Source organism: Crocodylus porosus, unplaced genomic scaffold (assembly GCF_001723895.1).
Source record: "Crocodylus porosus isolate Cpor-Errol unplaced genomic scaffold, CroPor_comp1, whole genome shotgun sequence".
Taxonomy (NCBI): Eukaryota; Metazoa; Chordata; order Crocodylia; family Crocodylidae; genus Crocodylus; species Crocodylus porosus.
This window is the reverse complement of record NW_017728931.1, coordinates 100,236,528-100,260,904: the sequence shown is the minus strand read 5'-3', so window position 1 is coordinate 100,260,904 and position 24,377 is coordinate 100,236,528. Positions and strand designations below refer to the sequence as shown.

The 24,377-nt window shown below is 40.4% G+C and overlaps 1 protein-coding gene across 2 annotated transcripts in view; it reads left to right on the top strand.

The window, feature by feature from the left end:
• Positions 1-24,377, top strand: part of CTTNBP2 (cortactin binding protein 2) — a 151,968-nt gene that overhangs the window by 75,678 nt on the left and 51,913 nt on the right. For both annotated transcript variants that reach the window (XM_019543425.1, XM_019543426.1), the window contains exons 4-6: positions 4,171-5,830; positions 13,786-13,989; positions 19,692-19,791. In XM_019543425.1, coding sequence (XP_019398970.1) covers positions 4,171-5,830; positions 13,786-13,989; positions 19,692-19,791 — 1,964 coding nt within the window. The remainder of the gene's footprint in view (positions 1-4,170; positions 5,831-13,785; positions 13,990-19,691; positions 19,792-24,377) is intronic.

Genomic DNA, 24,377 nt, shown 5'->3' with positions numbered 1-24,377 from the left:
TGGGGGGGGACTGGAAATCCCCAGCAGTAGCTCCAAGGAGCTGTGCATCAGGTGTCTGGAGGGCCCTGGAGAGGACAGCATGAGCTGGGCAGGGCAGATACACTAATGCCAGAGCTGCCAGACAAGGCTGGCAGCCAGGGCATGGAGAGCCTGGCCAGGCCCAAAGAAGGGCTAGTGGTGCCTGGCTGGCTTGTGGGGAGAAGCTCCTACTTCTGCTTGTCTGGTGTGAGCACCAGCCCAGCTGTGGGGAACTTGTGTGTATGTGCACCCTTCTGTGGGATGTGCATGCACAGCCCTCAACAGCTCACCAAAAGTCATTAAATGGCCCTCCAGCCCAGATAATTGCCCACCCCTCAGCTGAATCCTTATATGAACTTCTCTGCAAGCATGTGACAGATAGTATGAGTCATCATTGATGTTCTTACTTCAGTCTCCTGGGCAACTTATCAGACCTGGTGTTGGTCAAGTATGTCTTACAAATTCTTTTTGTTAACCAGTCATTCAAATGCATAGGTACTTTTGCAGCAAGTGGAAATGCTAGCAGGGGTGAGTGAGGCACTTGACACATATGAGGCTACCTCAGAAAAAGTTAAGTCATTAGTATTATTGATATGCAAATGAAATGCTTTCTAAAATAGGTGGATTAACGCCACTTTTCTAGTGCTTCCCCAGGATAGTATCTTAAAGCAACTTGGCTGAAATACAGAAGGCAAAACAGTGGAAATAGTGGTGATGTTTGTATGAGGAAATGCATCATATCATGGAGAGAACTTTCTGAAATTGAAACCTGATTCCTTTTTGCTCAGTCTTGTACCTCACTAAAGTCAGGTCCTTCTGACTTAAGTAGGGGTATAATCGAGCTCATTGAGAGCTTATGTTGCAGCAGAAATCAGAAGATGTGTTTACCAGTCCCTAAATATGAACTGAGCATATCATTCCCAGTGGTGGGTTTTTTGACTCAAATACTTTCATCTGCTGATCCTACAAAGCCTGAATTTGGTATTCTTTATAGACAGGATTTAGGACTGATCCATTTAGTCAGGCTTTCTCCTGAGACAGGCAGTGACAGCATTTAATCTCTTTTTAAACTTTCTAAATGTGTGTTTGCTCCAGTGTAAAAAAAGGGGAAAACTTGACTGATAGTTAGGGTGACCATATGTCCTGGTTTAGTCAGGACAGCCCCAGATTTCATAGGCTTTCCCAGTGTCCCCACCAGTTGGTGAAAATGGAAACAAAAGTCCCAGATTGGTTCCAACCCACCCATACTGCTTGCCCCGGCTCTTCCATTGGCTGAAGGTGAGGGTGTGGGCTGACCTGGGCACCACTCCTCCTTCCTGAGGCAGGGATTAGCTGGGGGGAAAAGAGGGAGCAGTGTCCCAGATTTCCTTAGAAATAATATGGTCACCATATTGGCTAGTGGACTTTTAGTATAACAGTGACACTCAGTCCTGACTGGCTCTGAAGCCACATGAGTTGTCAGTGTTAACCAGAGACACAATCTAGATTAGGAGTGGGTAAAAAACAGCCTGCAGGCTGGATTCAGCCTGTGGAGGGACTTTGTCCGGCCCATGGTGCGTGCCTTGGTCCTGCCTGGCCCAGGTGCCACCTGGCTGTGGTGCATTCTGCTGTCCCTTGGACATGCAGCAGGGCTGGGGCAGTTCCGTGGCTAGACTGTCTTTCTAAGCAACCCAGGCAGCAGCGACTCCTTCCTGCTGCCACCACCACTGGCCCCAGGCCTGCACGCCCCTCACCTGCTCTGGACTCACACATCCAGGCTCAGCAGTGGCGGCTGCCAGCCAGAAACTATTGCCCAGCACAAGGGAAAAGCAGCTCCTCCCACACCACTGCTGGGCAGTTCTTGATTCAGTTGTCCAGAGCCCGCACCATGCCGGGCTCCCTGTAGTTCTGTCACGTGGGCTGCCCTGTGGCTGCTCTGCACTGTCACTACTGCCCCACTAGGCATCCCAGAGCAGCGGTGATGGCAGCAGACTTGCGGGGCAGCCCAGAGCAGTGTAGGCTCTGGGTGACTGCACCAAGAATTGCACAGCAGTGGTGAGCGGGAGGGGGCTTTTCCCCTGTGTCAAGCAACAGTTTTGGCCTGGCAGCTGCCACTGCTAAGCCGGGACGGGTGAGTCCAGAGCAGGCACAGGGGTGTGTTGGGTTGGGGCAGTGCACACGGATCCCTGCCAGTACCACCGGGCTGGGGTCAGTGGTCGTGGCAGCCGGAAGAAGCCACCCCAGCCCCGCTGCATGCCCAGGGGGTGGCAGGATGTGCCACAACTAGGTAGTACAAAGCAGGTGCACAGCAGGTTGGAGCCTCAGAGCTACACGCGCGTGTGCGCACACACACATATCCACACATACACCCACACCCTACATATACATACACACACCCCCGCAGCCCCCCACAAACCCCATTCCCCCCACACAAACCTACCACACCCCTCACAATATACAAGAGTAAGACCTCATTTTGGGTCATTACACAATCGCATCTATGTACACAATGCACATACACACAAGGACAAAAATATATTTTTAAATAAAATTAAAATATGTTATTGTGTATGTTTTGATTTTTGTAATATAATTTGTTTTTGTTTTTTCTCCCATTCTAAGATGACAAAATCCCTTCCCAAAAGGAATATGTCTGGGGGCAAGGGAGGGATGTCCGGCGGTAAAGGTTAGTGAGTGGGACTCCTGGTCCCAAGATGGTAATCAAGGGTGGGGTGTTTGTCGAAGGGCAGGACCACCTTTGCAGCTGTCAATGGCTCACAAAAACTCACTAATCAGCCCTTCAGGAAAAATAATTGCACACTCCTAATCTAGATGAACTGTGGCAAAAACAGTCTACTTCGAAAGGGGGGGAAAAAAGCTACAGTATACTTTTTCATATTTTCACAGCTTGTGCTGTATTATTTGTGATTGGATGCAAGAGATAACAAATGCATATAGTAAAAATAAATTTTAAAAATTTGGTAACTTTTTCTACAGAGGACCTCAGGTGGCAAGTTGGAAAGCCATTTTGCAACCCAGCAGACAGGGTCCAAACAAAGATTTTGCTTTGAAAACCATAAATTAGGGCATTTTCCTGAAGTATAAATCATGCTGTATCTCATTGCAGCAGTATCTAGCAGGTATCATGTGGAATACTTTCTTAACTTTATACAGAAACATGACTGACTTTTTTTTTTCTTCTGGGAAGTCACCACAACTAATAATGACCTATACTTTGATCCCTCCCTCCTTCTTGGCTAGGGACAGACATTCAAAATGCCTGAACCTGAATTGATTCAGTCTTTGCAGGTTAATCTAATGTGGCTATGCAAAATCAGTTTTGTAACTGGACAAACAACCCAGAAATGCAGACACATGCCTGCAGTGGCTTAGGCTATAAGCTAGGAGGCACTAGAACAGCCCTCCCTTCCTTCCACAGCGTGGAGCTGAGGGGGGCATGACCAGGCTCTGGCAGGCTGTGATTTGCCCAGCAGGGAATTAATAACAGTGTTTATCACCCAATTAAGAAAACAACAAAGGGACATTACCCTGCTACTTGTTGATTCTGCCTGTTGACTCAGCAAGGACCAGCATGTGGTCTGTTAGCTACTACACAGACACCTCCTCAGCAAGGCAGAGGTGAGGGGGGAATTCCTGCTTAGCAGGAAGTGCTGAGGAGGGAGCTATAGCCAGACAGCAGAGGGGAGGGGCCAGCCCTGCTGTGGAGCAGAGAGCCCCACCCAGCCCAGAGACCATGCCAGGATGCTGGGGGTGTCTGGTTTATCTTAAACAAACAAGGGGTCTGGGACAGACATTGCATAAACCAGTTTGAGCCAAATCAGTTAAGTCTGATACTACATTCATCCAGGTTTATCTCATACCAGTTTCAGCCATTTTCAAACTAGTTTATGTGCACTGAACTTCTGTTCTGTTACAGGTTTAAACCAGTTTCTGATCACTTAAACTTGTTTGTGTGTAATGTCTGTCCCTAGCCGCCTTGACAAGTAAGAAAACACTCCAACATTTATTTTTGTATCAAATGACAGAATACTGCAATTACTAAAACAATCCATCATATTTTTACAGGTTGAAAAGTCAGTGTCCTATTTATGTAATGCTATGTCGAAAACCTGTATTTTGTTAATAATACTTTATCTGTATACTTCCTTACAGTTAGAAATGGAAAAGTCTCAGTTACAGAATCTTGAGCTGGAGCACAAGAAGTTATCCGCTCGTCTTGAAGAAGAACGTGGCAAGAATAAGCATGTAGTTTTGATGCTAGTGAAAGAATGTAAGCAGCTGTCTGGCAAAATAGTAGAGGAAGCACAAAAACTGGAAGAGGTAATGTCAAAATTTGAAGAGGAAAAGAAAAAGGCTAATGAATTGGAGGAATCCCTTGCAGCTGAGAAACAAAGAAGTACGCAGATGGAAGCTCAAATGGAAAAACAGCTCTCTGATTTTGACACAGAAAGAGAGCAATTGCGTGCCAAACTTAACAGAGAAGAAGCACAAACCAGTGACCTCAAAGAAGAGAGAGAGAAAATGAAAAAAATGATTGAACAGTTGAAAAAGGAAAATGATGGTAAACCCAAACTTTCTCACACCCAAAGAAGTAAAGATAGGAGTTTTGTTTCTGTATCTGTTGAAACAGAAGGACCAACTTCTAGAACTGTTGCCTGCCAGACAGATACAATGCTGATGGACCTTACCTTTGAAAATGTTAGGAAACTGCCTTTGACTGTACCCACAAAGCCTTCAGCAGTAAACCCTCTGGTTTCTGGTAGCACAAAAATGAATGTATGCTCCAATGCAACATTTGTGAAACCAGTCATTGATAGGCAATCTTCCTATAGTGAACTGATTGTTCCCCCCACAACTCCTGTTCTAACTCAGAGTGCAAATAGAATTGAGGAAAATGGACCAAGTAGTGATTCATCACCCGATTTAACAAGTAGTACTCCCCCTTTCCCAAATAACGCTCCCCTCTCCATCATGTCACCATCAAGTATGGCGTCTCAAAACTACTCGTTAGCTTCATCAGTGCATGGTTTACAGTCACCATCTGCCAACACTGCTGTGCCTCCAGGTCTAAATCCACGAATCCAAGCAGCCAGATTTAGATTTCAAGCCAACGCTAATGATCAAGACCAAAATGGAAACACTACTCAAAGCCCTCCATCAAGGGATGTATCCCCAACTAGTCGTGACAACTTAGTTGCCAAACAGCTAGCTCGGAATACTGTTACCCAAGTTCTTTCAAGATTTACAAGTCCTCAGAGTACTGCTATTCTGCGTCCTGGAATCCAACATTCAATGGAAGTTGGCACCTATCCTCCAGTTGGTAGAACAGGTTTAAAGACTCCCAATGTATCAAGAATTGACAGAGGAAATCCTCCACCTATTCCTCCTAAAAAGCCAGGGCTTTCACAAACTCCTTCTCCACCACACCCACAGCTTAAAGTTATTATGGATAGTAGTCGATCCCCAAATACGGGTGTAAAAATTGACAGCAAAACCATGGTTTCACCTCTTTCCACTTCACAACAAGGAATCAGGGTAATAAATGAGGAAATAATTTCTAAGTCCTCACCTCAACTGCCACCAAAACCAACTATAGATATATCTGTGGCATCTGCAGGCTGTGCCATACCAGCCATTGCCACATCTCAGGTGGGTTCCTGGCCTTTCCAATTCCCTGGACTGAACCAACCTGCATGTTCAGAAAGTTCCTTTATCATTCCCACCACCATTGCCTGTAGCTCCTCCATAAACCCTGTTAGTGCTTCATCCTGTAGACCATGTGACTCAGACAGCCTCCTGGTAACAGCATCAGGTAAAGGGATTGCTATACTACAAATTGTCTCCCTCTAAGAATGTTCTCTGCTTTTTATCCTGAAGCTATCACTTGCTTTATTTTTCTTTTACATCTTTTCCCTTTAAACTGGTTTACTTTTTCTAAAATTGGAATTTCCATGTATATTTTTCCAAGTTTCAGGGGTATGGGAATTAATTTGTTTCATAAATGTTTAGCTTTTAGTGAAGATAAAGCAGTTACCGCCTCAAAGGAGCCTAGAATATTGGCAACTTGAGAAAAAACTGAAATATAAGCATCATGTGTAGCATCTAGCTGTATTTTTGGAGTGTGGGGCAAGCTAAACAGCAGGTGCATGCATCAAAGAGGCTCATCCTTGTCACTCATGCATTTCCTTGACATCTTGCCAGCTTCAGGTTTGAAATTAAAATGTTATGAACCAGGGCCCTTCTTCACCTTTGGAACCAGTACAGAATTTTTCCACTGTTTTTCTTTTCAAATATTCCCCTGTTGGAAAAGGTCAGCAATTCCAATGCAGAAAATGCAGCCCCCCCATTTCCTTCCTAAGGGCTGTGGCACATGTTACACTTCTGGTACAATTTAAGGTGTTAAGCACACCATATATTGTAACTTGCTACATGTGCATCTAAATTTGTGATGTCATAGGGCGAACCAGTCATAAAAATGCTCCACATCTATTGTAGAATATCTTTGTGTCTGGCTGCTATGCTGCCTTAAATTGAACATAAGACCAGGAGCTCCTTATGCCAACACAACTCTCCAATGAGTGTCTGAATAGTATCAGGGCAGTCCCAGGTCTAAAAAATTTCACTTACATTAGGGTGCACATGCTGTGTTTTAAAACCTAATGGTTTAGGAACTGGGTTCAAGAAGGCTCTCCCTGGCCCTTCTTCCCCACATCTTCAGCTTTTCAGCACCCACATGCAGCCCAGATAAGCCCTATGTGCTATGATTTAAAACCAGGGGGAATAGAATCCAGGTCAGGGAGGCTCTTCCCAGCCCTGCTTCCTGTGCTTCTGACTGAAAAACACTATGGTTGCAGCCCAGTTAGGCTACATGGTGGTTTTTAGAACTGGGGCTACTCTATGATGATCCTAATGCTAGCTGCCTGTGAGGATTGGGCTGTCTTGGGATCCAGAACAAATCCACCCTTCTAGTAGGTAGGGTGTAGCCCTGGCCACAGCAGTCACATAATTGTATGCCCCATCTCAAACATTGTTTATTGGGGCATACAATTCCTCAGATCCCTGTTGTACTATTATTTTAATGTCTGCCAGGAGCCCAAATGGCACAGGCAGGAGAATCTCTTAAGTGCTGGAACCTGTATATGCACACAAAATTCAGGAATATTAAAGATAGTTATGAATTTTGGTGCTATTAGCTTCAGTTCCAAAAGAATCCTCAAATTCTTCTTATGCTTTGACTGAAACAATACTGTTCTATTCCATGTATTCAAAGTTGTCCTCCCTGCTTTCTCAATTTTTACCAGTAGCAGTGTCTAACTGTCACTTAAATTAGGGTGACGACAGAAATAACAGTTGCAATTTTCAAAGGACCAGCTGTACGAACATACACATCCTTTGAAACGCTCCAGCAGTAGCTGGAACACTCCAAAATAGTACCTCTTGCAGTAGAGGTTCTCTAGAATCCCACAGTGCTCAGTTTTTTCTTCCTGACACTGCCCCCTGACTCTACAGGAGAGGGAGGAAGAGTGAGGTGCACTGTCTAATAATCTGCCAGGCCGTGCAGCCACAGGATCCCACTCTGTGGTCCTGCACACTCCAGCTGTCAGGGGCCTGCTGTCATCACAAGTACCGGGTTCTCCAGCATCTCCCCTATACATTTCTACTCCAGGGAGAGGGACAGAGAAGATTTAGAGGCAGTTTGGGCTGGAGAGTGAGAATCCTGGCAACAAAGTCAGGTAGTTTTTGCTGATACTGGTGCCAGGCTCTGTAGCATCTGCCCCCCCCCCTCCCTTCCTGCTCCACTAGAAATAGAAGGGTTGAGGCTGGAGAATCCTTGGGGCTGGAGAGCTCTCCCTAGCCGTCCTGTAGCATCCCCTGGCTGGAGAATTTTGAAACATTCCTGTCAGGGGCACTACAGGGGCTGTACATATGCCCTCTGGCTGAAACTGTTCATTTTTTAAACCTTTCCAAGCCCATTCGACTCAAAAATGTTTCAAAATTATTTCTGTCTGCATCCGTAGTTTGGTATTCTCCAAATCCCCACTTGCATCCAGGGCCAATTAGTCTCCATTCTGTTGATGGTTTTTATTTAAACAAGGCAAAATCATTACAAAAATTGGTTACAATTTGTGTGATCTTTCCTAATTGCTATAGGAAAGAGGCCATCTCTACATATATTCTGACAGTTTGAAATACGATGCTTTATTGAGAACCACTTTATGCGAACTGAGTGATACTATATCTGGCTCCTTGGATCATTCTCTTGGCATATGTTCATATTATTTCCTTCTTAGAAATCAGATGACATTTGTTTGACATGTAGATATGATCCTTGCTTTGGAAATGCAGTCTTTTAATTTTCCCGTAGAATGTTTAGTGTTTCAGTTTGTATTAACAAGATTTCATCATGAGCTTAAAAATAAGCATAGATTCATAGATGTTGGGGTCAGAAGGGACCTCAATAGATCATCGAGTCTGACCCCCTGCATAGGCAGGAAAGTGTGCTGGGTTCAGATGACCCCAGCCAGATGCCTATCTAACCTCCACTTGAAGACCCCCAGAGTAGGGGGAGAGCACCACCTCGCTTGGGAATCCATTCCAGATTTTGGCCACTGTAACTGTGAAGAAGTTCTTCCTAATGTCCAGTCTAAATCTGCTCTCTGCTAGCTTATGGCCATTATTTCTTGTAACCCCTAGGGGCACTTTCACCAATTCCCTTCTGCGCCCCATGATGAATTTATAGCCAGCTACAAGGTCACCTCTCTACCTTCTCTTGCAGAGGCTGAAAAGGTCCAGGTGCCCTAGTCTCTCCTCATAGGGCTTGGCCTGCAAACCCTTAACCATACAAGTGGCCCTTCTCTGGACCCTCTCCAGGTTATCCACATCCCTCTTGAAGTGTGGCGCCCAAAACTGGACAAGTATCACCTCCTTAGTTCTGTTTGTCATGCATCTACTGATGCATAATAAAGTGCAGCGAGCTTTGCTGATGGCTTTGTCACATTGACTCACGTTCATCTTGGAGTCCACAAGGACTCTGAGATCCCTTTTTGCTTCCGTGCTGCCAAGCAGGTCATTTCCTAGGCAGTAGGTGTGCTAGACATTTTTGCTCCCTAGGTGCAGAACTTTGCGTTTCTCCTTGTTAAATCTCATTCAGTTGTTTTCTGCCCATTTGTCCAACCCGCCCAGGTCTGCCTGTAGTTGTTCCCTGCCCTCCGGTGTGTCCACTTCTCCTCATGGTTTTGTATCATCCTCAAACTTGGACAGAGTACACTTCACTCCCTCATCCAAGTCACTGATAAAGACATTGAAGAGTATCGATCCAAGGACCAAGCCCTGTGGGACCCCACTGCCCCTGTCCTTTCAGGTCGATACCAACCCATCCACAACCACTCTCTGGGTAAAACCCTCTAGCCAATTTGCCACCCACTGGACTGTGTAATCATCCAAGTCACAGCTTCTTAATTTGTTCACCAGTATGGAGAAGGATACCGTATCGGAGGCCTTCTGAAGTCTAAGTAAATAATATCTAACCCTACTCCTGTGTCCAGGTGTTTTGTAACCTGGTCATAAAAAGCAACTAAATTAGTCAGGCATGATCTACCTGCTACGAACCCGTGCTGGTTTCCCCTCAGCATAATTTTCCTGCTGGGCTCTCACATATATGAGCTTAATAATCTTTTCAAAGACTTTACCAAGGATGGCAGTAAGACTGACTGGTCTGTAGTTGCTTGGATCCTCCTTCCTCCCTTTCTTGAAAACAGGGACCACGTTGGCCCTTTTCCAGTCCTCCAGAACCTGGCCCGTGCACCACAAGTGCTCAAATATTCTTGCCAGTGACTGTGCAATGACATCAGCCAGTGCTTTCAGTACCCTCAGATGGAGCTCATCCAGGCCTGACAACTTAAATGCATCCAGCTCTTCCAATTGACTCTGCACCATCTCAGGGCCAGTGCTTGGTAGTCTGGCACCCTGCTATTGTCTCTCTACAATCCCATTATGAGACTTGTTTTGCCCCTCATTTAGGAACACTTATTGAACTCATTGAGGAGTTCAGCCTTGTCCCCCCTGCCTGTCACCAATCGTTTTTGCCCATTTAGTAGTGGTCCTATACTGTCCTAGGCCTTCCTTTTATGTATCTGAAAAACAACTTTTTGTTATCCTTAACTTGGGATGCCATCCTCAGCTCCATGGTAGCTTTGGCCTTTCTAACTGCCTCCCTACAACTGTGAGCTGAGGAGGCATACTCCTCTTTAGTAATCTCTCCCTGTTTCCACTGCTTATATGCCCTGCTTTTTGCCCTTAGGCTGCTCTGGATTTCTCTAGTCAGCCAAGGAAGCCTCTCGGCCCCTTTTCCCCCACATCAGGATTATCTCCCTCCGTGCCCAAAGAATTGCTTCCTTAAGGCACAGCTACCCTTCCTGGGCTCCCATCTCACCAAATCCCTTACTCTACAGTGCGTCATTGACTAAACGTCTGAGCTCGCTGAAGTCAGCCTTCCTAAAATCTAGCATTTCCAACCTACTAGTTACCTTTCCCACTCTACGCCTTATGGTGAATTCTGTTATTTGGTGGCATACTGAATCTTGTTCATATGTTTTTGAATAGTAAAAGACTGTACAACTTCAATTCAGCCAGGGGCTGCAGCCTCTGGGCCATATGCTATGGGGCTGAGCCCTGGGAATCCCAGCCCTCATTTCCTCCCAAATCTCCCTCCCCTGCTACACAGGCTGCACTAGAGGCGTGTGGGCTGCATGAATGACGTGGTCCCCTCCCCAGCCCTCCTGAAGCTGTATGGCATTCGGAGAGGTGACTGCAGGGGCCTGCAGGCCACATGTGGGCCCTTTGCAGGCCACAAATCTAAACTACACTGCTTACAGAAAACCACATAACTTAGATAGATCCTACCTCAAGATTTTTGAATGTCAGTACCTAACCCAATTGGACAGCCCTGGTATAGTAAGTAACAATGTACCTCAATCAGAATTTGTTAGTACTCTTTAAAAATATTGCAGACCAAATTAACATATTAACATACATCAATGGTTTTGAATTGTGATGATTTCTTGCTAGTCTGTTCCCTTTTAATATGGATTCAGGAGGATTTCTAGAGAATATAATCACTATTTTTTCATTAATGGCACTAATGGATTCAGTTCTTTGTAAGACCACCATGTTTCTTAAAATAATGCTTCATTTTATAATGAAGTATTTTGGTTCTACTTTTGATACATAATAAAATCCAGTTTAAAACAGGTAACTAGTTGTTTCAGTTCAGCAACATACTGTTGCTCTTTGTTCTCTTCCTTGGTGAGAAAAGGAGCCAGACTTTGTCAATTGCTTACAAGTTGCATATGAAAAAGTGTCAGTAAATGCTTAGTGTTTCTACTCTAATTTATAAATCGTAAATATCCATGGATACATGTGTTTTAACATAAAAATTATTCTAGACAATTGAATTTCCATACCCCTCGGCTTTCTTCCTTCCATCTCCTTGGTTTGTGCTTTTTTAAATCTTTTTTCAATCAGGGTATGTTTTTATTCAGTTCATTCTATAGTCATTGATTTTTTTTTTTTTTTTACCTTTGTATGTGATTGGCTTAGAAGATAAAAAGGAGGTGGGAAAATGGGGAAGATTAATATAGGCTGTGAAATTAACCATCTCCACATTCTGAAGCTGATGCCAGAAGCTGTGTTTTCTACGCCTGTGCCCTTCATTACTGCATGTCTTGCAAGCTTTCGTGGATGCATTACATCTACTAACTTTTGCATATGAAAATACGTACCTTATTGACATTTTATAACCCTATTTATGCATTTTCCTGGATGAATATAACTATTATACTGCTTCCCAGTGATAACGGAAGTTGCATTTTGCATTTACATGATTACTTGTTTTTTATTTCTTATGCAGTAGAAGCTTTTCATCCAGTCTTAATCTAGCACAATGAATTTCATCATTTGAGTGTAGCAGTATATTTACCCTTTCAAACAGTTGAAAATGAGAATAAAGCTACCAGATGTCTGTTTACAGTAGCTCAAAATAAGCATCCTGTTTCTTATATTCTTATTAGTTATGCTGAAATGTACTACTTTTAAACAGAAGTAGAATCCTAGAAATACTTGTCATATTTCATGATAACTGACGCTGAATTTCATGTTCATAGTTGAGTGTTGAAATCCCCCCAAAATATCCAGAAGTCAATCCAATTTAAACAGAATTAATTCCTAACATGAGAGAGCACATTTAAACAAAGAATTAATTTCTAAGGAAATGTTACACTCAAGAAGCAGAATTTAAAAATACAGTGAATTGTAATTTTAAGACGATACCCTTAAGTTACCCAGCAAAAATATAATACACACTGTAGCAGTTCAAACACATCTAGGCTTACAAAGTAACAGCAAGCTAGAAAAATGTAAGAAATCAGCTTTTATAAATTCAATTTTTGTCTAGTGTTCATTGTTGCTTGTTTAGACTATACCCTAGTCTAAAGAAATTTTAAAAGTGAAATTATTCAACTTATTAATAGTTTTAAAGTTGCCCTTCAATTAGAAGTAATATACAGAGGGTAACTTTAAATGATACAGGTACATGCCTGCATCATCAGATATTTTTGGGGTGTTATCTCTATAGAAAAATGTATTATTTGACAAATTATTGGGAAATAGTGCAAACAAATACATTGCTGTGTCTATGTACTAGTAGTAAAATTTCGTTTTGAAATTAACCTAATAGCGTGTTCTTCTGACAACAATTAAAGTACTCCAAATTTCAGCATCATGTTTGGGATTGGAAGCTGTACACAAACCTCTAGAACAAACTATCCAGATAGGAAAAGTGGTATGGAATTTCTCATTTTCAAAGGGTAAAATATTTATGTATAAATAAAATAACACCTTTTTCAATCCTTTCTCCTATTTTCTTTTGCAGTCTTTTGATCAAGGAAGAGTTCACAAAGTCTTCCATACTATATACAGCAAACTTCATGCTCTTAACAAACTCTCTTCTAAAGCTGCTAAGTGATGATACATGGAACATCTAACAAAGATAACTAAGATTTTTAAAACTCTGTTTTGCAGATCCTTTTTGTTGGATGACTTGAAAGCTTTTGCTAACAATTTTGATGTAATAGCTACTCACTCAGCATTGGTCCATTCCATAAAATAAAGTAGAAATTGCAGTATCTTTTGAGTAAAATCAGCTTGTACAATAAGGGATAGTTCAAAAGTAACTACACTTCTGCAATTTTTAGTAAACCGAGTCTTTATTTTTAAATAAAGCCGAAGCAATTTGTACTACATTTTCTATCCTATTTGGCCACAATACTCCAGTTGAAATATTGTAAGGTTTAAGATTAAGATTTTGAAGAGAAATCAATTTGCAGATGAAAATAAAATAATTAAAACTAAGGCCAAAGCCTATATAATGTTTTCAGTAGCTTTTAAATTTTAGGAGTGAGTATGCCATAACATTTGGACTGTGGCAGCTGTTTCATGTTTCTCTAAGTGTGTTTTTGTTAACCCATAATAATAGAATCCTATTAATTTGAGTTAACAAAGAAAATAACTTGACACCACTGTGTGTGTGATTTTAATGATTTTCAGATGTAGGGACAAAAATAACATTGCAAGACTCATGCTAAACTCTAATGGATCCTGTTGAAGAGCCTGTTTGTGGTTTGGGGGGGTTGTATTTTAATAGCTCAGAAAATCGCACAGCTTTAATTTATTGGTGTCTTCCCTCTTAACTTCTATTGCTTTAACTCACAGGCTGGTCTCCCTCCCTAACCCCTTTGTTAATGAGTGGTGGTCCTGTCCCCCTGGGTGGCAGGCCCACCCTTCTTCACCAAGCTGCTGCCCAGGGAAATGTCACTTTATTATCAATGCTGCTTAATGAAGAAGGACTGGACATTAATTACTCCTGTGAAGATGGCTATTCTGCCTTGTATTCTGCTGCTATGAATGGACATACAGGTAAGTGATTCATAGTTTTGTTGTTATTGCACTTAACTGAACTAATGGATGCATTTCAAACTTGATAAAATCTGCTTTGTGTCCGATCCAGAGCCTGGTGAAGATAATGGGTATGGGCTTTTGATCTGTTATTCTGTCAGTAAGAATTTCCATACACTTATAAGCTTGACCAAAATATCATTTGGTATACACTTATTTGAAGTAGGCTTTTTTCCCCATTATTCTGGGTTTTATTTTCTGCATCAAATTAGTTTGCATACTTTTCTTTTTCTAAAGAAGTAAAGCCAAAACTGAGACGTGAAGTTGATTCAAAAGTATTTGATCATGTAGTAAGTTTGTGCCCTACTTATACAGAAAGGCATGATGCCAGAAAATCAAAATGCTGTATCTGAAATCATTTAAATTTGGCCTGAAATAAATTCATTTTTCTTCATCTAAGAGCCCTTTTGATGGAGCTTAAGTAACTTTAAGATGTTTGTTAACTCCGTTTCTACTAAATAAAAATGAAACAAAAGGATTATGTTGGATTATGTTAATATTTTGTTGGATAAGTTTAGAAAATGGTGCAGATTTATTAGTAATGAATAAAAACAATTCATCGCCCCAAACTGAGAATGATGTTTTAATAAGTGTGAGTGCCTTTGTCTGCTTAATAGCCACTTTTACAGTTCTGAAGAGAAGAACTGAACCTACAGTATTGAGGTAGACTTCTGCCTGGGAACTCCACATATAATGTAAACCACCCTGTCCTATCTTTAGACATCAGAGTTGAATGATTGATTCAGTTGAAATCAATGGCAAAACGTAACCTGATTCACTTAAGCTACAATTTTATCTCAGGGGAGTGGAGAAGTGTAGTGGATTTAATTTCTAGTTACTGCTTTTATTTTGTAGTAGAGCTCTTAAGGAGGTGATTGACAGAAATAGAAATTCCTGATACGCTATTTAAAATTTGTGTGACAGGGTTCCAACTTTGATTTTAAAAAAAGTTTTACTGGACTCCTAAAATTGTATCTAGACATCTAAATAAATGGTCTGTTTTTTTAAAAAATGTCAACTACCCAGCAGAAACCATTGACTTAAGTAGGAATTTGCTTGTTTTATCCTGAAAATACCAAATGAAGTCACACAGACAGTAGGGATATCATCCCTTTAAATACTTGCTGTAACAACAGTTTTTTTAAAAGTTGTAGTTACATATATGCTATTTTGTAAAATAAGGAATATATGCAGTGGTTTCCATTCAACATGTTTTTAGAGCCAACTTTATTTTAAAATATGTACTAACTCTTTGAGTTACATTTTCACCATATCTTTAGATACAAAACAGCCTGTGTAAAATAAGATGAATAGGGCAGTAATTTGGCTGATGCTTTCTTAAAAGACAGTATATGCCACTTGAGACCACTGGAAATAAATCCTAATTTTATAGTTGGTGGCACAAAAATGTCAGTGTTTAAATAAAGATATAGTTGTGATTTTTAACTTGCATTAAGTCCAAACATTTGGATAAATTAAACTTTTCAAAACTATCTTTTCTTTATCTTGATTCTTTCTAATAGGTTTGAAAGAAAAAGCATAAAGATAAAACACACTAGAAAAACCCTTTACTGTCTCACTTAACACAGTGATAATAGGGCTGATATTGAGTCGGAGGAGAAGGAAAAAGTTAAATCAGGATTATTACGTGAAAAAATTGTTGATTGGGTTGATTTGGATTTTCAGTGGTAGGTTGTCTTTTATAGCTTTTCCCCCTCTCTCTAATGAAGGATCTAATCTGTGAGTTCAATATATCTGTAACTATTCTATTTTCTCCTCTAAAGGCCAGGCACAGACATTACACTTTTACCAGTATAAGTGATTGGAAACGAATCTATACTCAACAGAACAGAAGTTTGACACACATGGACTAGTTTTAAAATGGCCGAACCCAATCTAAGTTTTGTCGCACCCCCGCTTCCCGACCCCAAAGGGCATATGTGTATTCTGTTTGCTGCTGAACTAAACTACCTTCACTTTTCAAAAAACCACATATCTTAGATCGATTCTACCTTGGGCTTTTTGAATGTCTGTATTCAGCCTACAAGTATGAGTAAGAATACTATGTTCTAGATTGGGGCTAGAATGGCTAAAGTGATATGGAGACTTTTGGGGCAAAAATCTGTCATTTTTAACTCTTTTGGTTGTTCTTGAACAATAAACACCACTACCCCCCCCACACACACATGCACTTTATAGGATATATTCAGGGCTTTCTACCAATTGTCAATTAAAATTAGGTCCATTAGGTGTTAAGTCAGTTAATGAAACATAGTGCAGACTGTAAATAGTAAACTGTTGGCATACAGTGCCACTCATCTGTGCTGAGACTCTGGAAAAGGCTAACTCCTGGTTGCAGCTACATTGAGAACACTCATAGTATTTTTATACATAACATCATTCCTATTCATAGACTGTTCTGCTTTCAGAACTCCAGCTAAGACATTTTGTAGTTTGCAGTCCGGCTATGCAAAATTTCGTTGGCTATTTGGACGCTGTTTTGACTATTTTGAGCTCAAAACAGCAAAATCCAAATGAAGGGCTTCGAAACGGCCTCAAAACAAAACGAGGACAGTCAAAATGTTTTGAAATGTTTCATGTTTCAAAGCTGAAGCTGGCTGCCTGCAAGAAAGCAGAACCTAAGGAGAGGGAGGGGAAAGAGATGGGAAGGACTCCTCTCGTATTGACTGTGTTGCTGGCCAGTGAATGTGATCCTTCACTGAAGTTGCTTCCAATCCCAGTGCTCTGGGAGGGGGATAGAAAAACAACATAACATAAAAAGCAGCACTGTTTGAATGGACCTGCTTTTTCGGCCTTACGGTCTGACAGTTATTGAGCTGTCTTCTAGCAGCTCAGGAGCATTAGATAACAAAGGCTACTACTAGCGTTGATTTGAATGATTTCCTACTTGCTAGCCTAGCAAGTGAGATTTCACAATATCTTTTGCTTTCTTCTTGGCCCTTTTATTTTATTATTCTTTTCAATTTTATAATTATTGGCTATTACACTATAGAATTTATATAGGAAGGGAGATGCATTTATATTTTATTTCTGTACATTTATACCTTGCGGCATATACATGTCTTATAGCATTTATATGGGAAGGAAGATACATTTATATATTTTTATAAAAACAAGACACTATGAAACACGCCATGAAGTGCAGTAGAAAGGCAGCTGACAAGCTTTCAGGGAGGGGCAGAAGAGGGGGTGGAAGGAGAGCTGTAAGACTCCCCCTATACCTTTCACTTCTAACTGTGCTGCTAAATCCCCCTTCCCTCCCCTCCAGCCTGTCCCACACCCACTGATGCCTCCATTTCCAGTTTCACTGACTGGCTTTCTTGTCTGCATTGTATTCCAGCCTCTGGCTTCTTTATTATTCCTTCCATCCAGGAACAGCACACCTATACACCAACTGCAGGTGCTTCCTCAGCCCGACAAAGGGTTTTCCAACTCGAAAGCTTGCTAAGATATATTTATCTAACTATTCAGTTGGGCTGCTAAAACATACCAAATTAGATTGACCCAAAGGAAAGGACCTTGTCTCTCACTGCCATGTCTTTAGACCAACACCCCAGCACCTGACCAGAAGGACGTAGGGCTCTGAGCACATCTAAGCCCCAGGGCTGGGGATGACTGGGAGAGTTCTCTGGCAGCTGCTGGAGAAGAAGCTCTTGCAAGAGAGGAAAGAAAGGCTCTGTCACAGCTTGGCTGCCTGAGATAATGCTGGTGCTACTGTGCTGCTCACTAAGTTATTATATTACCTGTTGTCATTTAAAGTGGTGGACTGGATTGAGGCTGTAGGGGAGGAGGAGACCTCATTGGCGCACACTATGATCTAGTGTAGAGGCCCCAGCACTGAGGGTGCGCTTTAACACACACACAGTGTCACCTACCCACATCATAAGTTTTGCTTGTTAGCAGTTTGAGGTGTAGTTTTCCAGAAAACCCTTTACCTATCTCCTTGAAATTTGGCAGCCTTCATGGCTTCACAAAGAGCTACCATCCCTGCATGTTTCATCTGAATGGGGTGAGAAATGGCCAAGTTATGGGTGGTTTCATGCTTCCCCATTATAGCCTATAGGCAAAACATCAAAACAACAAAACAGTTTTGACAAAATGAAATGGAACAGTGGTTTTGAAACTAAATGAAACTCTAAATGAAACTCTGTCCCATCAAAACTGTAGTCAAAATGGAACAGTGCTGTTTGTCACAGCCCTAGTTTGCAGCTGCTTTTTTCTATTTCCCATATATTGGTTATCCCCAATTCTGAGGGATATATGGTGATAATTCTTGCCTCAAAGTGTATATTAAACTCTTCCTTTGTAAGAGAATATTACATGAATAACTACTGAGAAATGACTAAATGAATACTGAGAAGTTAAAATTAATATTGAGAAATTAACTGTTGATTTCATGTGATCTTAACCACCGGGCTGTCAGAGATAAGCAAATAGATTTTTCTACCCTCTTGGTCTGACCTGCTAGCAAGGCAACAACTAATTCAAACTATTACACTTGGAAAAGGGTCTTCTGCTTTTGAACATGAAACGTATCATGCATCATTGAGCTAATTCACCCAAGTGTCAACATTGGGTAAGTAATGCCAGCTGTTCAGATTCTGGTGTTGGCAAGAAGAAAAAATAATAAGATAGATAACTAAGTGGGAGATTAGAGGAACAGACTATCCTGTTGAGTCAACTGTGCATTTATATTCATTTACTGTACTTTGTTTTCAGATAACTGGTTCTATTTTGTGTATTTCTGTATCAGTTTTGCTATAATATCTGTCAAGAACTTTGGGAAGAATGAGAAAGCACTCTGGATCAGTTCTCAGAATCTTGGCCGGGAGGGCAATTTTTTCATCACTTCTGATTTATGTTAGAAGTGTTTTGGGGAAGAATTGGCATAAAGGATTTCATAATATTCATTTAATAGACATATTATGAATATCTATTTAAATGAATAATATGAAGGTTTCTCATATATCTAGTTATATATATGAACTGAGTAAAGCTTCTGCATTCTTGGCATCTTTGAACCACACACGCAACTTATTTAGGAGCCTACATATTTCAAAATTGTGATTGTTGATAACTTGTCATTTACCTCATCAATTTTGGAAATGAGTAGAGTTGTAGACTTTACAAAGAGTTTGGATCCAGAATCATACATGAATCCTAAGTTTGGATTAGAGTATGTTGCCTATTCAAAAGTCAGATCAGGAGTTTAGGTCTGAAGTTCTACCTAGAAAACAGGTAGCTATGGAAAACTTCCTTGTAATTGGCGCAGACTAATGAAAATCTACTTTCAGGAGAATTAAACTCTTTCTTAAATTTTGCTGGGTTAGATAATGTTCCATTCTTTTTTGGATCAAAACCAAAGAGTTATACATTTAATATTCAAATATTATTTTAAATATTGTTAATTCATTTAGCTGCAGAGTGAGGCATTTTAGTTTTTTTCATTTCACATCTTATTTTAGGAAAAAGTACTCTGGAGTTTCCAAATGTAGCTCAGTTGTCAAGGCATCCATAGTATTCATATCACAGTGCTTCAAAAGACACCCTATGGAAGTTTTAAAAAAATGTAAAATAATCTCAAATTATCTAGTATTATTTGATTTGTATTGTATCAAGCTATGTTTATGTTTAATTAATAGATTGTGTGAGATTGCTGCTGACTGCAGAAGCACAAGTTGATGCTGCTGATAAAAATGGCTTTACACCCTTGTGTTCAGCAGTTGCTCAGGGACATACCAAGTAAGTGTAATGTTAAGATTTTACTTTGAAATCATTACTCTTTAATCATTACATTTTTAGCTATCTTTGCCCTTAACTGTCATGTATTGGAAGTAGTGAATCTCCTATTAATATATTGGGATTGAAACTTTAAGCCAGTTGGGAGCTTTGATTTACGCATGCATTTGTGCATGTAACTGCACCAAGACAGGTTCCATGGGGTGACCCTGAATTTCCTAACTTTTGTATGAATTAGTTCTCTGCCCTGAACTTCCATTAGTGCTAGGTTTTGCTGTGACTTTATTTGAAGGACAGCTGTGACTTACCACATACTGGAATAAATCAGAGCATTTATCCAAATGTTCTTACATGCAGTATATAGTCATGTACTTTGAAATAAATGTAGCTGCTTTTTGTATAGTTTGAGTACTGCATCTTGATATGTTTAGGAATAGGAAGTTGTGTACATATTTCCAACATGCTTTTAAAGCTTAATTTTATTTCTAAACCACCTTGTTTGAAATGTATGCATTTCTCCAGTAATTAAAATAGACATATATCAAACCATTTTAAGTGCATTTACAGCAAAATAAATTTATAAATGTAGGAAATATCTGACAGTTCTCTTGCTGAAAATTAAGTCCATGGCAGTTTTAAAACAAATTATTTGTTTTCTTCAAGGTTCCTGAAAAAAATTCATTAAGAAAGGATGTTTCTAATGCTTTTAATTAAAGGAAAATGACTGATTAAAGCTATATTAAATTTTCTAGATGCCTTATCTTTTTGTCAGATTTAAGCTAAAAAAGGCAAAGAAAATTTTAAAAGCTGGTCCTGTGCTCTGTCTTTGCTATTTTATTATGGTTAAATAAGGCCTAAAAGGTTATATTTTTCTAAGAAATTTTTTAATTAATCTTAGGAACATGATGAATGTACAGTCCAGTTTTTCTTGGCTTTGCTACTGCTGGATGTCTTGCAGCATGTTTATTGTAAACTCTTGTGCTTAACTGGAAATTCAATAATGTTGCATTTTCAAAAGAAGTCCATTGTCAAGAATGATAATCATTTAAATGTGTTGTATCATATACAAGAAGTTTTGAATATTTTTAACAAAACATCATACCTTTCCTCCTCTTTCACATTCTTGTAATGTCATTTTATATGTATTTACTTGTGATGTGGTTGTGCTTAGGAGTCCCAGCCATAAAGTCAGATCCAATTATGTTAGCTTAAAAGAGCAAAAAAGAACTATTTTAGTTTCCATTCCTGGATGCCTGTAAGTGCATGGAAATTCTGGCTGTAAGTGAAACTATTTTTTTTTACATAACTGTATTGATTCCATTGCAGACCTTCACAATTTTTACATAGCGCTTCACTAAAATGAATATAAGTGAGGTTCATTGAAGATTCCTGCTCTGTCTAGAAGGACTTAAAAGTCCTAAACCTAGGGATACTATGAGAAGGATATATTGTTTTAAAAACAAAACAAAACCCTTGGATATGTTTCAGGTCTGAAGCCTTACCTACTGTGTTTGGCTTGCTGTCATGCTCTGAGGTAATGTATTCAAATCATTAGGGCAGCAATTACCTTTTGTGAAGCCCCAGTCCTGACTGGGTTTGTTGAGCTCGGTTATATTTAATAATGGTGCACCAAGCCAAATTTGTAAATTGGTAATAATTAAGTGGGAGATGTCACCTCTACTTCCCCCGTCCAACTTCACATCGTCCCACTCTAATAAATGTAACTTAAATGTGTTCTTTTAAATATGAAATTATTTATTTCTGTTGCTTTTCTGCTGTTAGCACTTGGGTATTTATGGCCGTGCTATGCTTACAGCACAGTAGAGCTTATGTTCTCTCTTTTCCTGGGGGCTATTTATATAGCGTGACATCCCTGAATACAACTTGTGTTGCTTCTCTCCCTTTTTGATGTACTAAATATGAACTGCTTTATCATGCCAGAGTGAAAGTATGGAATAGTAATGAAGCTAGAAATATAGAAATACCCTGGGAAAGCATAAATACTGCAGAAGTAGGGGATGCTTAATCTATTGATTGCCTTAAATTGTTTGCTTTGAGAATTGCCCTGTCTCTCCTTTATTGACCTGCTTCAGACCATGCTGCAGATGTCATGAATTCCAGATTCTTAGTCCAGTGATGGACTCTATTACTTGATAGCATCAAGCATGATATACACAACCACAATGTAAATTTTGTGGTACAAATGACATTTAACTTATTACCTCAACTGTGACAAACCCATGGTCCACGTCACAGTCTCCTCAGTAAAAAAAAAAAAAAAAAAAAAAAGCTAGTTTGTCTGTGGGTTTATGTGTGGTACTAACAAATGAACTGTAAAACAATCAAACTAAGTTCACTTGTGGACCAAACCAGGTGATAATCCTAGACTCCCCGAGAGGAGAGGTTAGTTTACTAACTACTGTACTACATCATTCCCTAGAGGGCAGGCTAATAATACTCTGGAATTATTTGGGTCCAACAGATCAAAAATAACCCTTTCTTGGAGTGGCATGATTTTAAAACATTTAGAGGATGCTTAGCCTGGATTGACATTCTTTAACAGGTGAATGCTCCCATTTTAAGGGATGTATGTGGTAGCTGCGTTGGTCTGAGACGAAAAAAAAATGCAAAAAAACTAGAACTCGTGGTTCCAAAATGATACCTTTTATTAGACCAACTGAGAAATTGCAAAAAAAATCTTTCTCTACAAGCTTTCGGGCTCATGCACCCTTAATCAGGCTAAGGGAAAATTCAAGATGGTAAAAAGTCCCCATATGCAGGAAATAAACTTCATTTTTGTACAGAGGAAGCAGAAGCTGGAAAACTGTCCCTCTGAGTCCATGAGAGTCTCTTTGTGAACTTGCTCTTTGTTGTGTAGATCAAGCTGGATTTCCTCCTTGGTGATGTCAGATGGCAGGCAGGGAGGTATAGAAATCTTTCTTGTTGTTCAGCAATGAAGTTTATAATACAGAATCAGCTAAAATTCAGCATCTTCTATGTTTCAGGGATGTGTGTGGTAGCCATGTTGGTCATTAACTTAATTTCCGTGGATTCCTTTTTCTTTTCCTGGCAGGTTGTACAATGATTTGCAATGATGACTAGTTCTGCAAGTGGCTTAGTCTACCAACCTACAGCAATTGTGCACAACTGTTCCTGGACTTTAGAAAGAAGTCCATGGACAAAAGCGGAAGCAACTGCTTCTGGGGCAGTTTCAGCTGCATTTTCAATACCAGAATGTCTTTCAAATACTAGTTTCAAGCGGTCCATGTAGTCTGCTGGGGATTCTCCTTTATTTTGTTTACAGTTATGTATTTTTGGCCCAGTCAGTTTTCCTGGGGCAGATTTTAAGCACAGCCTCAAGGAGGTGTCTTCGGGCATCTGCTAAGTGATCTCCAATTCTGGGGTCTTGAGTAGGCCAAGTAGCCTGTGCGATGAGGCGGTTGCGGACCTCAGAGGGCAGAACACCTCTCATTAATTGGTTCAAATCTGCCCATGTTGGATCATAACAATGGATTACATTTTCCAATTCATCTTTAAATTTCTGAGACTCTTCTCTGAAAATTGTTTAACAAGGTTTAGGAGATCTCCTGGGGTCCAGGGGACAGGGACTGTGATTGTAGTTTCCCCATTTGGACCTTGCCCTGGAAGTTGGCGTAAAGGCATAAGCCGAGCCTTTTTAAATTTTAAAGAAGGGGCTGGACCATACTAGGTACCAGACCTTAAACAAGAGGAAGGGGTTGAGATTTCAGGAGACAGATGCCACGTCTTCGGTGGACATGGGGATGCCCCGAGGGCAGGTGACGGTTGTTGAGTGATAGTTTCTTGGTGAGGTGGGCTATTCCTGCCAGAAGAGTCTATTTGGTTACTTTGGACTTCTTTAAGTTCAGATTGTGCCTGGAACTGACATGGGGGTGGCACATTAAGAAAATCAGTTATATTTTCTGCAGATTCATTCTCAGTTATTTGTGGATAAAGTTGTTTTGGTGCTGATGGTACTATTGATGGGGGTCCCCCTTTTGGTGCACCTTTCTGTTTAAGTCTTTTATCTGAGATTTCAGTTTCTCTTGGGAGTCTTTAAGACTCCAAACTTGAGATTTTTTTCCCCCTATTTTATTTATTTATTTTATTTTGACATCTTTTGGAAGCTTCTTTATATTAATCAAAAAAAGTGTGTCCCACTAAGTCTGTGGTATATTACTGCCTCTTAAATCAAGGTCTCTGCAGAGATGAACAATTTCACTTAAATCAAATGTTCCCTCCAGGGGAAACTGCCGGCTAAAATCATCTCTAGTATACCAATTCCATTTGTCTAGAAACTTACAACTTTTATGCCATAGTGTGTGTACATGTACAATGCTGGAGTCCCTTTTGGCAGAGCCGGTATGTCTTTTAGACTCTCTGCTCCCCATATCTTCAAACTCAATTCACACAGGACTTTCATACAGGAATGGCTTATTCAGGGTGTCCGGTCAGGTTGTGAGATTTGCTAGTGGCATAGAGATGCTGTGGCTAATGTCCAAAGACAAGATTCCACTGCTATAACAGCACACAATGCAGTTACTCACAGTTAGACACGGCTCATGTATGAG